This window comes from Chionomys nivalis, chromosome 24 (assembly GCF_950005125.1).
Source record: "Chionomys nivalis chromosome 24, mChiNiv1.1, whole genome shotgun sequence".
In the NCBI taxonomy this organism is placed as follows: Eukaryota; Metazoa; Chordata; class Mammalia; order Rodentia; family Cricetidae; genus Chionomys; species Chionomys nivalis.
The window spans coordinates 37,565,905-37,580,927 of NC_080109.1; the positions used below are offsets into that span (position 1 = coordinate 37,565,905).

The window sequence follows — 15,023 nt, forward strand, 5'->3', positions numbered from 1 at the left end:
GTTGTGAAGCAGAATGACACCCTGGCTCTGTTCCTAGTTCATGACCCCAGCAGTAACCAGACAGCAGACTGAATTTCACAGAGAATGAAATATTGAAAGGTAACGTGAACCCCAAACGGTGTTTTTCTTACCGGAAGAAGAGAAGCTAGGAAAAGGTATGCGTGTCCTTGGGTTATTTCTCCAAACCACTTTTTCTTTTATATAATATTTATATTTCAGAAAAGCAAAGAAGAGGGAATACAGAAACGTTCAAAGGACTTTGCAGTCTGCCCGAGAGCAGAACAGGGAAAGCTGAGTGGGACCCGGCTTTCTCCAGCAGGCTGATGTAAAGAAGACCTGGCAGAAACTTCTTGAGCCAGTTAAGTAGACCAGGCTACTAGACTTCTCCGAATCCCTCCCAGCGTGCCACATGGTGACCAAGAACAAGACATTTCTCTGTCTTACCCACTAATGCAGGAGGAATCCCTCCTGTGCCCCTTCCTCCTAACTGTTGGAATAAACACCCAAGTGCCTCTCCCTGCTGCTGACACATGCATTGCTGGTTCTCGCCTCTCTCATCAGGTCTTTGAAATAGTCCATTCTTTGGACTTCATCATACCTCCCATAAAGGGGGGGAATGTGCAGAAACGCATTGAAAAAAAAAGTCAAGGTAGTTGTTCCCTTTCAATGGGATTTAACGTAAAAGCCTGTGGAAAGTGGACAGTTACTCTCCAATATGAAATAGATACACTCAAACTCTGGCGGGGGTGGGGGTTTGACAGGTGCTTGGAAAATATAAGGTTGAAAGCACTGGATCTTCAGTGGTAGTAGTTGTGCTGGGCGGGGAGGGGGCGCTCCCTAAGGTCTAGTGTGTATTAAGGTTCCCGCCCCGTACCCAGTCAATGACATCCTCAAGTTCTCATGCCCAGTGCCTGACAGCACCGCATCCCTCCATCGCTTCCCCAAGAGACCTGGTCTCTTCCTCTGCCATGGTGTCGCGCGGGTAGGGCGGGGGCACATGGAACTACGAAGCTGTCCGCACGCTATTCCGGAGCTGCCGGGCGCCACTTACATGCCGGGCTGGAGCTGTAGGGCGCTTCCTGGCGGCCAGTAATCGGCGGCCCAGACGCAGAAGCACCAGAACCACAGAGGGGAGGTCATCTCGTTGAGGCTGAGCCGGTAGGGACACCGCCCCAACTGCGCGCCGTGCGCCGCTCGGGATCTGCAAGTCCGAATCCCGCGCAGAAGTTGGGCTCGCCAGGCAGAAGTTGCAAGTGCCGGGCTCGCTCTCGAGGACCGCGACGTGCGTCTCGCAGCGGAGGGCGCGGCAGCAGCTCGACCCCAGCAGGCGACACAGGCAACAAGCGAGCGCGTGCTAGTAGTGGCCGGCCAAGCCAACCCCAGGAGCTGTAGCCCAAGAGCTGCACAGCCCCTGCATTGCCGGAGACAACTGGAGACCAGCGAGCCCAGCGGTCCTGCAGCCCCCGCAGTCCTGGTGCCATGGCAACGCGCTCGCCGCCCTCTGGCCCCAACCCCTCCGGAGCGCTTAAAGAGACAGCCCCCTGGCCACCACGCGCTCCTTGCGCTGCAGGGCGGTCCTCACCCCCACGCCCTCTTCACCCTCTCTCCCCCAAGAGGCGACGGGCGGTGGCTGGGGAAGCATCTGGCACCTCACATCATGTTCTTCCACCAATAATCCACACAACTCTACTCCCAGGCTCTTCCTCCAAAGCCTTTGAGCATCCTCCGCCCCAAACCAGCAAAGATGCTAAGCAGTGCGGGCTTTCCCCCTCCAACACCAACCTGCTTAGGACCAACCAGCTGCGCCTCTGCCACCAGCTGAGAGCAAAAGCAAGCTGACTTTTTTATTCCCTCTCGCTCAGCTCCCTCCCACCTGAAAGGCTGTGAGGACAGTCTGAGCACAGATCTGGGGGAGGTAAGCTTGAAGTGGGGAAGGAATTGCAATTGACCGAGTGCAGTCTGCTGCCAAATAGACAGTTGCTGTACACATCGCTGGCGCGTCCAGAAGTCCTGGATATTCAAAATGAGATAATCTCCCTCCGCTGTATTTGGCCACCACCTCACTCAATTTAGGCACCAAGTTTTAAGAGGCGCCGCCGACTGACTCTTCTCCAAATCTAGTCTCTTCTTCCTTCAAACCAGCTCCAATTGCCTAAAATCCGCAAAGCAACCTCCAGTTGCTAGCCCCTATGGTCCTTCCAGAAGGGAACAGCTTTTGCTGGAATCAGGGAGCTTAGGCTGTGGTATTGGCCAGCGCCGCCAGGAATGCGCAGCCAAGAGCGGAGCAGAGCGGTAGGCAGTAGCTTCTCCTACTGGAGGCTATGCCTTCGCCCGGCGCCAGCTGCTGTCTGGAAGGCCACAAGCCTCTGGGAGTGTGTTTCGTGAAAATAAAAATCTATGGCGCCTCATGCCCTCCAACAAGGACAGCCCAGGCTTGGAAGCCATAATCTGCGCTTTAGCCCAACAAAACGTGCAGCAATCTGCACGGGGACAACTTTTTCTTTTATTCCTAAACTTAGAAAAAGTGGCTCTCCAGAGAGTTGTTCCTTGTCAGATACTTACAGTGATACTACCTGGCTTTCTTGCTCATAGGAACCCTAAAAGAACCTTTCTGAAAAGATGTTTTGGATTACCCCTCGCCCTCCGTGGATGAATTAATCACCTGCCCCTTAGTTTCCATCTTTCAAACCAATGTTCCTTTATTTCTTTCAGCTTTTCTGACACTGAGGAAACAAGTGGGAATTTCTGGAAGGGCTGGAGGCATTCTGTTGAGACGTCTTTGAAAAGGAAAGAAAGGTCTGTGTGAATAACAGTCACACCTGCATGCTTTAGTACTTCGTAACAGTACTCCTCGATTTTGAGATGAATTCTTGTAGTATCACCTATTTTTCTTAGATTTATCTGTCATTATATACTCATTCTTTAAGTTTAACATATACACCACACACACACACACACACGCACGCGCGCGTGTGTGTGTGCCTTCTTTATTTGAGTTAAACTTGTGAACAAAATTTCAAAATTGTTAACGTGCAGCTAGTTAGCTTTTGGCATATATCCTGAAAAAATTATTTTAGAGCGGGTTGCACAAAAGAAACATTTATTTATACCTGCCTAAAATATAAAAGAAGGATTCATTCTTGGGTTCTTTCCTAGAGGCAGTTCTGCATACTGCAGGCCCTGGAGACCAGAAGTCCAACCCCAGAGTCACTGAGCCTAGGGATAGTGTCAATGAGTGTTCCAGAGGTCTGAGGTCACCAGACCACCTTCTCAGCATAGATTCCTAAACTACGCTGGTATTGTAATATCCACTCCTCATTCTTCTCAGGGATCCTGAATTTATTATTTTATATAATTTATAAAGAATATTTATAAATATTTTTATTTATAAAGAAATAATAATAATCAAGTTTATTGTCTAATCATCTCTCCTCTTCTTTGATCTCTCCTCTTCCACAGCAATGTTAATAAATAGTCAGATGGCCCAGGGCAAGCAGAGTCCTATAGGGATGAGAAGGCAATAAAGTTACTGGCTAATACATAGAATAGTGTCTTCTGAACTGTGTGTCCTGACTGTGTGCAGGACCCTGAAGAAAGGATGAAGCTCACCTTTAAAGCCACTTCTTAAAACTCCAGGTTGTTTTAATGCCCTTTTGATCTTAATTGTATTAACGACAATGTATAGCATACCCAAAGATAACAGGGTTGATTAACTGTCTCCTGAAATTCCCTGTGAAGTGCTAAGCCTTTCTTTGCTTCTAGACTAGTTTTAACTCTGTGGGGGTCTGCAACTAATCCCATTCCCTTCTAGAATGCAGAAAGTTTCTAAAACATTCCTTTCCTCGTATTAAAAAAAAAACCTCAGAGAAGCAATAGGCTATATTTATTACAAAACCAAATTTTGAGTAAGCCATAACTGAAACTCACAAATATGTGAAGGCCTAAAGATAATGAAAAGATACTGAAATATATGTAAATTATCTGATTTGCATGACTATACTGAAGGATGGCTTGGGTATGTGGGAAGTACATCAGTCCATTGGAAATCCTGCGTTTGAATGTTTTTCTTTCATGTACATTAGTTTGAAAGCATATTTATTATAGATGAACGAACATTGAGAGCACTTTAGTTGCAACAGAATAAATATGATTAGTGTATATTCCATAAATTGAGATTTGTTTCAATGTGTTCCTTCATAGATAATTATCTAAATACAACATCATTGCATAGGCAACATCATTATGTGAAATGACCTTAGTATTAATATTTTTCCACGAACTGAATGAACCTGATTTGAATTCAGCTCCCCTTTTGTAGCACACTCATACACCTTAAAAACAAACAGTAAGGTGTGGGAGGCAGAATACAGTTAGTAAAGTGCTTGTAGGGCCACCAGGAGGACTGGAGTTTGATTCTCAGCTCTCAGCTGAAGAAGTACAACCTGGTTATGCATGCTCATGACCTCAGCACTGAGGAGATTGAGACAGGTGGCTAGCCAAGCCAGCCAGCCTAGCCTAATCTGCGAGGCTCCAGAGAGAGAGAGCCTGTCACAAAACAAACAAAAAACCACGGTGGAATGATCATAAGGAATGACACTTTTGGTTAACTTCTGGCCTCCAAACACAAGTATGCAGGCATGTGTGTGCTCATCCCCCCCGAAAAGCCATACAAATCTGCCCATACTATATTCACACATACAGAAAACAACCAGTTTGATCAGTGAGCATCTGGAAATCTGTCAGCTACAGTCTTTCATATTAAAGCAACAATACAGCTCTCTGGTTTCAGAGTACTGTAGTCATACAAATGAAGCTAGAAATGGAAAAACAATTTTCCCTCATTGCCTAAAGTGGTAGGCATTATTAAATTAGTAAAGCAAGAGAATGAGTGAGATAGGAAAAGGACTAATTTCAAAATTTAAAGAAAAATTTATTATTAATAATAGCCCCCATGGAAGAGGTAATCCGGAATCATCACGAATTGAGTTATCCTTTTTCTCAGCTGCTATGTATTATATATTATATATGATATATCAGCATATATCTATATCTCTTTATCTACTTATACATATGGAGATAGAGATATCAACAAACCAGATTGAGTCTTAAAAAATAACAGGCACAATATAGCTGTCAAATGTTACCTCTGAAGCTAGCCCAATGGTTTGGAGGGGCTTCGGTGGGCGTGTCTCATGACAGCCCCACTGTCTGTATACCTGTATCATAAGAGTGATAAATCCTAGCCTCTTCCTTGTTGCGGGGAGGGGTGAGCCAATTTTATGCTTTGTGTATGCTGGTTATAGAGAGGAGTGCTTACCTAAAAAGAAATAGATTCAAGCCAGATGTTCTTCAACTCTTCCTCAGCTGCTGCTGAAGCTTTGCAGCCACCGAATACTTTATCTTCTCGTCTATCTTCTTCTAATTGAGAAATTGTTGATCCATGCAGTTCAACAGGCTGCTGCAAAAGCCCTCCTGCCAATGCTTTTCAGCATTGCTCTCCTGCAAACCCAAAAACTCCTAGTGTCTGTATGGGGACTGAGCAAAAAGCGCAGGCCATCCCATTCAGCAGGGGTTGCAGGCAGAAAGAGGAGGTCGGAAAGCAATTCTTCAAAGGGCAGCCCCTGCCACCAGCGAGTGCAATGCATTGCCATTATAGAAGTGCCTACGAAGCACTAATGAGCCACGTACACTGAAATCTAGATGTCAGGCAAAATAGAATGAAATTCGCCCAGGACCCAACTGAGACTGTCGCACCAAGATGTAGCTAATCATTCTCACTTTGATTTCATCTGCCACAAAACTGTGTCCCTACAAGTGCATAGCTAACTGCGTCTCTTTAGAGAGAAATGATAAATTCAATGTAAGATATTTGTTTCATACTTTATCTATCACTTTTTTATCCCACAATACTTGTTAGTCATAGTGGCTTTAAAATTGTAAGACTGGATGGAACTCCATGTATTTATTAGAACATAGTGAGACACGTGGGCAGACACACAGCTGACCTGTACCTTTGGTTTTTAGAACTAACACATTGTACAGCTAATAGTGAATCTAACATTAAATTACAGTCCTAATTTTTTCTTTTGTTGAAAATATGTTTTTTTCATATAATATATCCTGATTACAGTTTCCTTTCCCTATGCTCTTCCCCCTAACCTCGCTTCCATCTGGATCTACACCTTTCTATCTCTCATTAGGAACCAAATAGGTATCTACAAGACAAAACAAACAGACGGAGAAGAGCCCAAGAGAAAGTACAAGAAGCAGATACAGACTCAGAGACCCCTTGTTTGCTCCATAACAGTTTTTGAAATGGACAATTCAACAGTGTTAAGCACATCACATCTGTGTGCAGTAGATCTCAGAATGTTTTTGTTTTGTAAAAGTGAAACTCCACACTCACGAAATGTGAATTCTCCTTTCCCTGCAGCCCTTGAGCAGCCGCCTTTCTAGTTTTCACGTCTACGTCTCCTACTTTAGCTGCTCCAGAAGAGTAGAATAGCACGGTATTGGGGCTGTGTGTCTCTAACTGGCCTGTTTTGTTCAGCATCTTCTCCCTCTGTGACAAAGCCTAGGAAGAGATGTGAGGTGAGAGCTCACTGTGGTTCTCATTTGCAGCCCCTGATGAGTCCTGTCTGCAACTTTCCAGCTCCCTGGCAGTCACCTTCCTGTCTCCTCTGGAAAGTGTTCAGCTCTTGCGCATTTGTAACTGGGTTACATGTTCCATTGCCCTTGACTTGAGCTTTCCGTATATTTTAAATAATAAATCCTTATCAGATCCATAATTTTAAAATACATTGTCCAGTAACACTGTCTGTCTCTTAGTGCCATTGTTTCCTCTGCTATGCAGAGGGTTCCAGACACTCCACTGCCCTGGTTTTTTTCAGTTGCCTGCGCTTTCAAATCCGTAACCAAACACTGTTGCTCAGATCAGTGTTTGAAAGTTTTCTACACAGTTCTTGTCTAGTTATCTTGCTGTTCCTTAAGTATAATCAGGCCCCCATCCCCTATCTCTTTCTGTGTTTATGTGGACTTTTGTGTGTGGAGTGTGTGCATGTGTGTGTGTGTGTGTGTATGAGTTTGTGTCTGTGTGCCTCTATAATGCAGACAGGTGTCTGTGTAACTGTGCAGAGATGCCAGAGATTCATAACAGATGTCTGCCTCAATTGATCTTTAGCTTTTTCAAATTAACTTACTGATGGATTGCTACAGGGTCTCTCACAGAATCTGGATCGTGTAGATTTCCTGCTATTTTTTATGTATGGAGTAATGGTTCTTCCCTTTTACAGAGCAAGAATGTCATCACCATGGCCACCTCCTAAGGTGTTGGCTTTTTTGTGTGGTGTGAGGCAAGGTTTGAACTTCACTCTTTGGTGTGTGCTTATCCAGTTGTTCCGGTATCACCTATTAAAAGATTTTCCCCATGTTTATAGTATCTGTGTAGAAAGCCAACTGATTCTAAGCATGTAGGTTATTTCTGGGCTCTTTACTCTGTTCTGTTTGTGAGAATGTCAACTTTGCATGAGAGCCATGCTGGTTTGTTTCCCACAGAGTTACTTTAAAGTAGTGCCTTTGTTGGCACTGGGTCTTGTTACATCTCCAGCTTCAGCCTTTTCCTTTAAGACTGATTTGGCCTCTCAGGCTCTTGTAATTTGATTTGAATTTTAGTATTATTAAAAAGAAGTCATCAGAATTTTCACAGAGATTACATAAAATTTGTATATCATCTCGGGCAACATGGACATTTTTTCAAATTAGTTTTATATTTAACATTGTTTATCATTGTAAACCTGTGTGTGTGTATGCATGCACATGTGTGTAATATAAGTGTGCTGTGTCATACATGTGCAGGTCAAAGGGAACGTTCACTGTTCAGTTTGTTCCTTCTACTGTGAGGTCTGGGGATGAAACTTGAGTCACAAAGTAGGCATAGCAAGAGCTTTTACCTGTGGGACCACCTTGGCAGCCCTCAAGTCAGGTTTTCCATTGCTGGTGTGTATTGTCTTTTCCATTTATCCATACCATCTTCAGTATCATACCAACATCCATTTATTTATCCATACCAACATCAGTGTTTCACGGTATTCCCTGAGAAGACAGTATACCTTCTTGGTCAGATATACTTTTAAGTGTTTTGCTCTGTAGAGCTTATGATGATAGATTTGTTTCCTTGATTTCTTTTTATAGGTCATTGTCAGTACAAAAGATTTGATTTCCGCCCACTAGTTTTGTGTCTTTCAATTCTACTAAATTTGTTTATTACTTTTAATAATTGAGGCTGAGTGTCATCAAGATTTTCTATTTATCTAGTCACCCAAAAGCAGCAACATTTTCAGCTTTTTTCTTTTCATTTTGGAATCCTTTCCTTTCTCTCTCTTGTCCTGTTGCTCTGTACAAAACTTTCAGCACTGATGAAAAGTTCTATCCTGGTCCTGAGCTTAGAAACAGATCTTTCAGCACTGAAGCACTGAGTCTAATGGAGACGTAGCCTGTGAGATGTGACCTTTATTGTGCTGTACTCACTCCTTAGAGGTTTATTTGCTTGGAATTTTTATAATAAAAGCATGTAGAATCTTGACAAATATTTCTGAATCTACTGAGAAGATTGTGTGGGGATTGTCCTTCATTTGGGCAGTGTAGCACATCACATTTCTTGATTTCCATGTGTTAGCCTGTCCTTGTATCACGGGAATAAAGATCACTTAATTTGGGGCCATGAATATTTTTCATATTCTGCTGGATTCTGTTTCCTGGCACTCCGTTAAGAATATGTACATCTAAAGTCATCAGGGACACCACTCCTTGGTTTTTTTCAGATGTCTTCATCTGGTGTTGGTATTGGAGAAATCACCAGGATGTGGGCATCCTCATCTGACATTGGCATTGAAGCATGCATCCCCAGATTGTGCATATCCTCATCTGGTGTTGGTATTGGAGCATGCTTTCCCAGGTTGTGGGTATCCACATCTGGTGCTGGTATTGTAGTATGCATCACCAGGTTGTGTTTCTTCACTTGAGTGCTGAGGACCAAATTCCAGTCCTCCTGCTGGCCCTTCAAGCACTTCACCAATTGCATTATAACTTCAGCCCCTTACTGCTTGTTTATAAATCATTATATTGGATTGATATGGCCCCCTCCTTTTAAAGTATCTATAAGATTTTTCAGAAGACTCAACAGTGGTTTGTCCTTAAATGCTTGATAGAATACAACAGCAAAGATAGGAATTTTTTTTTTAGTGGAAGACATTTTATTCATGATTTGATTTTGATTCTTTTACTTATCTTCAAGCTTTTCCCCCATGATTCATGTTTGGTAGCCATTTTTTTTCACTAATGTGTCCATTCTTCTTGTTATCCAGTTTCTTGGAGTATACAGAGTATATAGAATACTTCATAGCAATCTCTAGCAATCTCTTGTGGTCCTCTGTATGTTCATGGTGTCAATTATAGTGTCTCCTCTTACATTGATGACTTTACTGAGTCGAGTCTTTTCTTTTTTGTCACTTAATTCAAGATTTGCCAACTTCATCTTTGCAAGAAACTAAGACTTAGTCTCATTGGCCCCTTACATTTTTTTTTCTTTTAGTCTCTGTTTTGTTTTTGCTCACTGTTGTGGAACATTATTTGAACAGGCAAAGATGTGTTGCATTTATTTATGCGGTGGGTTATTACTTTGACTCTGAAAGTGTGCTACATTTGTTTCTGCTGCATGTAAATGTGTGTTGCACCTGTTTCACCTGGCCTGCCTAAGGTACCTAATTGGTCTAATAAAAAACTGAATGGCCAGTTGCTAGGCAGGAGGGATATAGGTGGGGCTGGTGGTCAAAGAATAAATAGGAGGAGATATAGGCTCAAGAGATAAGGAAGAGAAGAGAACTAGGGAGAAAGATAAAGACATGCCCAGGGCCAAAAGCTAGACAACCGCCCACCATCTAGTCATGAATACAGCATAAAAATATATATATAGAAAGATAGAAAGGTAAAAAGCCCCAAGGCAAAATGTAGATAAAAAGAAACAGATTATAATAAAAGCTAAATAAGGCCAAGAATTCATAATTAATAATAGGTCTTCATGTCATGATTTGGGAGCTGGTTGATGACCCAAGAGAAAACCTGCTACAGATTACTAACATTTAGTTACTTTGTTATTCTTTTTCTGGTATGATTAGGTATAATATCAGGCTTTTTATTTAAATAATCCTACTTTTGATGTAAGCAATTATTGTTTTAAACTTTTCTTTTAGCATAGCTTTCCCAGTACAATATAAGTCTTATGTCTTATTGTGTGCATCTTCATTTGTCACAAGATGATTTCAATTTTCCTTTTACCTTTTTTTTTATTATTAATTTGTTGGTTGTTCAAGAAGGACATGTTGTTTAATTGCATATATTTGCAAATTTCCTGAACTTTCATCAATCCACTATGGATAATGTCTCAGATATCTTTATAAAATAATTCTATTGCTCTTGAATTTATTTTATGTGTGTCAGATTTATATTCTTTAATTGTTTTAATGACACTGTGGCACACCCATTGCTGAAAGTGGGCTACTCTCTCCTACGGCGACTGTACTACATGATCTCAACTTATTGAAGTGTTCTACTATGTTCCTATTGTAGGTTATCAATAAGAGACTGTTTTTATTCTAAAGTCTCTCTTTTCACACATTACTACCTTAATAACTGGTCATATCCAAACGATGTTGCTACAAATAACATTGATAACATAGTTCAATACATTTTATCATGAAGAAGTGCAGAATGGAGCCAAGCAGCGAGATATGTGCTAGGTAGTAGAGATTCTCGAGCCTAACAATTTAGAATGTAGGAGCAAAGCCTTAATAACAACTCCTTTGTTGCGGAATATTAGCTCAAGGTGTGTTGCATTTGTTTATGCAGAATGTTTGCTCAATGATTCAAAGATGTGTTGCATTCTTTTCCGTTGAATTTGTTTAACTCTGTAAAGCTGTGTTGGGTCTAATACAGAGTTGAAAAGCCAATAACTTGGCAGGAGAGGGATAGGTGGGGCTTTCAGGCAGAGAGAATAAAAAGAAAGAGAAAAGAATGAGAGGGGCGAGTGAGAAAAGAAAAGGAAGAAGACACCAGGGGCCAGCTACACAGCCACGCAATTAACAATGGAGCAAGAAGCAAAGAAATACATGCAGAATAGAGAAAGGTAAAATCCCAGAGGCAAAAGGACAGGATAATTTTTAAAAAGTGAGCAAGAAACAAGCCAAGCTAAGGCCATGCATTCATAAAAAAGAGTAAGTCTCTGTGTATTTATTTGGGAGCAGGACAGCAGACCCCAAAGAGAAAAAAAAAAAAGCAATTGCAACCTTCATTAGCTTATCTTTTGTAAACCAAACTTTCATACCCAGAAATGATCAAATCCAAAACTTGATAATATATAGTTGTATCTTCATTTTCTAACTCAACATGGATGAAGTAGAAGAGGATTCTATATGAGCTTACAAATGAACAAGCAATGAAACTAAGCCTTATGGAGCAGTTTCCTCTGAGATTGAAACATTCTATCCTAAAGAGAAGAAGGGAACTAAGCCATTCAAAGTATGTTCAGGAAGTTCCTGAAACTGACCAGATTCACTAGGCTCCTCCCTCCGGATGAGTAGACATTTAAGATTGCTGAGATGCTGCGTAGCTCTCAGACACAACCAACTGCCTGAAGGTGGCAAAGGTCAAACAAGTAGCCTAGAAGAAACAAAGACCAGAGGAGTTGCCAGGAAGAGGGTTAAACCAGCTGAGTCATTGGAAAGGATGATTTCCAACATGCTCATCTGCCTGCAGCCTGTGAAAGTTCCCAGGTTCCCAGCTTTTGTGAGCTGTCACCCATGCTGGAGTAGGCTTTGGTGATGCAACTGTCTTTGAGTTATTTCTGCTCCTGTGAGTAACCTCTCACCCATATTTTTATGAAGAGCTCCAATAAAACTCCTAGGTTCACCAAGTTGAATTTGAATGGTATTCATGCATTAGTCTGTAGTAGGCCTCCTATCTAGGTGTGTGTGTGTGTGTGTGTGTGTGTGTGTTGTGTCTCCTCAGGAAAAATCTATCTTACAACAATAAGTAAATAAGTAAAAAGTAAAAGTATCCCTCAAAACCCAAATGATCTTCATCATATCCATTCAAGTAGGCTTAAGAGGTCAGGAAGCACCATCAGGGTGCTTGGAAAGATAACCTCAGATTAAGGCTGAGGCCCTGTTATACAGCCATTGCCTTTAAACACAATCCTCCCCTCTTGTTGGGAAGAGGGAGAATCATGAGAGTTAGGAAGTAAAGGAAGCTTACAAGACTCAGAAACCTAATGAGACTTAAGAGTCTTCAGGTAAATGAGAAAGTTACCAGGCTCACAAAGCCCTCCCCAAGGTTATGAAAAGCACGTGGTTAAAGAAGGGACCAGGGTGGAAGCCAGCCAGGCCACCTCACCTCATGACATGGGCATCCCTATGATGAACAAAAATGCAATGGCGATGTAGGAAAATGAGAAAGGGGAAGCAGTACCTGTGCTGTGGAGGGAGGCAGAACTGGAGATGCAACAACAGTGATTAGAACGAAAGAAGCATGAGACCTACGGTGGAACATGTTGTTACCAAGTAGGGTCCGCAGGGTAGTGTGCAGCAGCCTGGAGCTGAAGCAGGAACAGACACATCTCCCCACCCCCAACATGCTGCCGGCTGGATAACCAGGGCTCTGGGAAGCAACAGAGGCCTGAGATGAGGGACACTTCATTTTCTGGATTGGACCTCCTCGTGGGACCACCACGGTCCATGATGCACCATGTATGGAGCCCAAGTTGATGTCTGCGGTCCATGCTGCTGCCCCTGGCCATGATGAAGCCAGAGATTCATATGGATTTTCGTATTCTGTGCCACTGACTGAATTCACGTTGATGTCCATGGGCCATGCTTACACCAGGACCATATTGATATGACTGGCCTGCACTGCCACTAAAGCCATGGTGATGTCCAGACCAGGCTGCCACAGAGGGCCATGCCTGAGTCCATGGGCTTACTGGGTCCTACTACGAGGGCTGTGATCATGGTCTGTACTTTTTCCAGAAACTATGTGAAAGTCCACCATCCATGCTCCCACTGGCTGTAAAGAGCAAGAAAGCTGCTTTTACAGTGATATCGATGACTGCGGATACACAGTTGAAAAAGAGGGACATGACAACCCTTACCCCAACCCTAATCCCTCCACCAAAGTAGCAGCCTAAACAGGAAGCCATAAAGAGAACTCTTAAAACATGTGATAAGGATGCTGAAGTTAGCTCTCCACAATTGATGGCTTCTAAGGGAGGGGGGACAGGAGGGAAGGTACTCAGTCCTATTTAAGGGGTAGGCCACTGAGAGTTGGACCATGATCCAACTAGTAGATAGATAGCATAAATTTGTCTTGGACTTTTTCTTTATTTTCCTTTTTTTAATAATTATTTTTATCTCTTGAGGGGGGAGGTAACTGGGGGAACAGACATGGAAGGACTGGGAAGAGTATGATGGGGTGCATGATGTAAAATTCCCAAAGGATCAATAAAGATACTGTATTAATAAAAAAGAGAAAGAAAAGAAATGTTGATATGACAGAGAGAGGAAAAAAGAAAAGGAAGGACTGACTCCTGACTCCTGAAGGCTGCCTTCTAACCTCCACAGGTTTGCCTGGGTGTGTGCATATGTGATAAACAGAAATGACTGCATACATGCAGACATACATTATAAATGAGTATAACAGAAGCTAAGATACTGTGCCGTGTATTAGAAGTTAGACATAAGACAGCACGTACTGACTTGAGATGACATTTGTAGGTATGTTCCATGATAGAGAAGTCCATGAATATGGGGTCTATGCTTACAGTTTCCCCTTTTCTAAAGCCAGAACCAAATGGGTAGAGAGCATTGGAGTCTTTTAGGGATTTTGAAAGATTTGGGGATTAGATTGTGTTGATGGTCACACAACTTTGTCAATATACTTAAAAACAACTGTACAGTTTGAACAATGGAATTTAATGGTATATCAATTAATTCAATTCAAAGTATTTTAAATAATTTCTTTTGTTTTTTAAAAATTGTGATATAATTATATCATTTCCCCTCCCCTCTCTTCCCTCCAAACCCTCCAATATATCCCTCCTTTCTTCTCTCTAAACCCTCCAATATATCCCTCCTTCCTCTCTTTCTAATTCATGGTCTCTTTTCTCATTAACTGCTGATATATGTTCCTAAAAGAATAAATAAAACCTGCTCAGTCTTTATACTATTATTTCCATCTGTATGTTTCCTGGGCTGACCACCATTTCACATAGGATAACCAATAAGCATGATCTCTCTGTGAAAAACTACGTTTCCCCTCTCTGGATTCCTTAGTTGTGTGTAGATCTTTGTGTAAGGTTGAGGGCTCGTGAGTTTCCCCATCCGTGTTCGCATGTCCATAATGTTGTCCTTCCTTGCTCAGCTCATGTCTAGGCAGTCACATTGCTGAGATTCTATGACTGCAGCTTCTGACATGCCTAAGAAACACAACCTGACAACAAACTTCCTGTTCCTCAGACTCAGACCCTTCCAGCCTAAGAGCTAAGATCGTATTGAGTGAGGTAATACAAACCCATACAGACAAATGTCGCATGCTGTCTCTCATCTGAAGCTCCTAGATCCACATCTTCAGATGTGAGTATATAACCTGGAGTAACTCTGGAAAGCAGGAGAATGAAAAGGCCTTCGTGGGAGTCAGGGGAAACAATAGAGAGGTGGAGTACTAGGTTTCAGGTGATCTGAAGGAAAACTTAGAAAATGGGAGGGGCTTTAATTAGGGAGGGTGGAGATAAATACAGAAGAAGGAGAAAAGTGTGAAATAACGGTGAGTATGTCTGAAAACTTTGTAAGGAATCATACTATTAACTACCTAAAATGTGTTTAAGAGTGTATAAATATACATATACATATATATATATATATATATATTTAAATTAAATTTTCCCATCTAGGCTGACAAAGTTTCCCTAAAGAACCATA

At 42.1% G+C, this 15,023-nt stretch overlaps 1 protein-coding gene across 5 annotated transcripts in view; it reads right to left on the reverse strand.

Moving 5' to 3' along the window:
* Positions 1-1,463, reverse strand: part of LOC130865925 (EGF-like and EMI domain-containing protein 1) — a 639,134-nt gene extending 637,671 nt beyond the window's left edge. For all 5 annotated transcript variants that reach the window (XM_057757081.1, XM_057757082.1, XM_057757080.1 and 2 more), the window contains exon 1: positions 1,052-1,463. In XM_057757081.1, coding sequence (XP_057613064.1) covers positions 1,052-1,140 — 89 coding nt within the window. In that variant the 5' untranslated portion in view covers positions 1,141-1,463. The remainder of the gene's footprint in view (positions 1-1,051) is intronic.
* Positions 1,464-15,023: the final 13,560 nt, after the last annotated feature.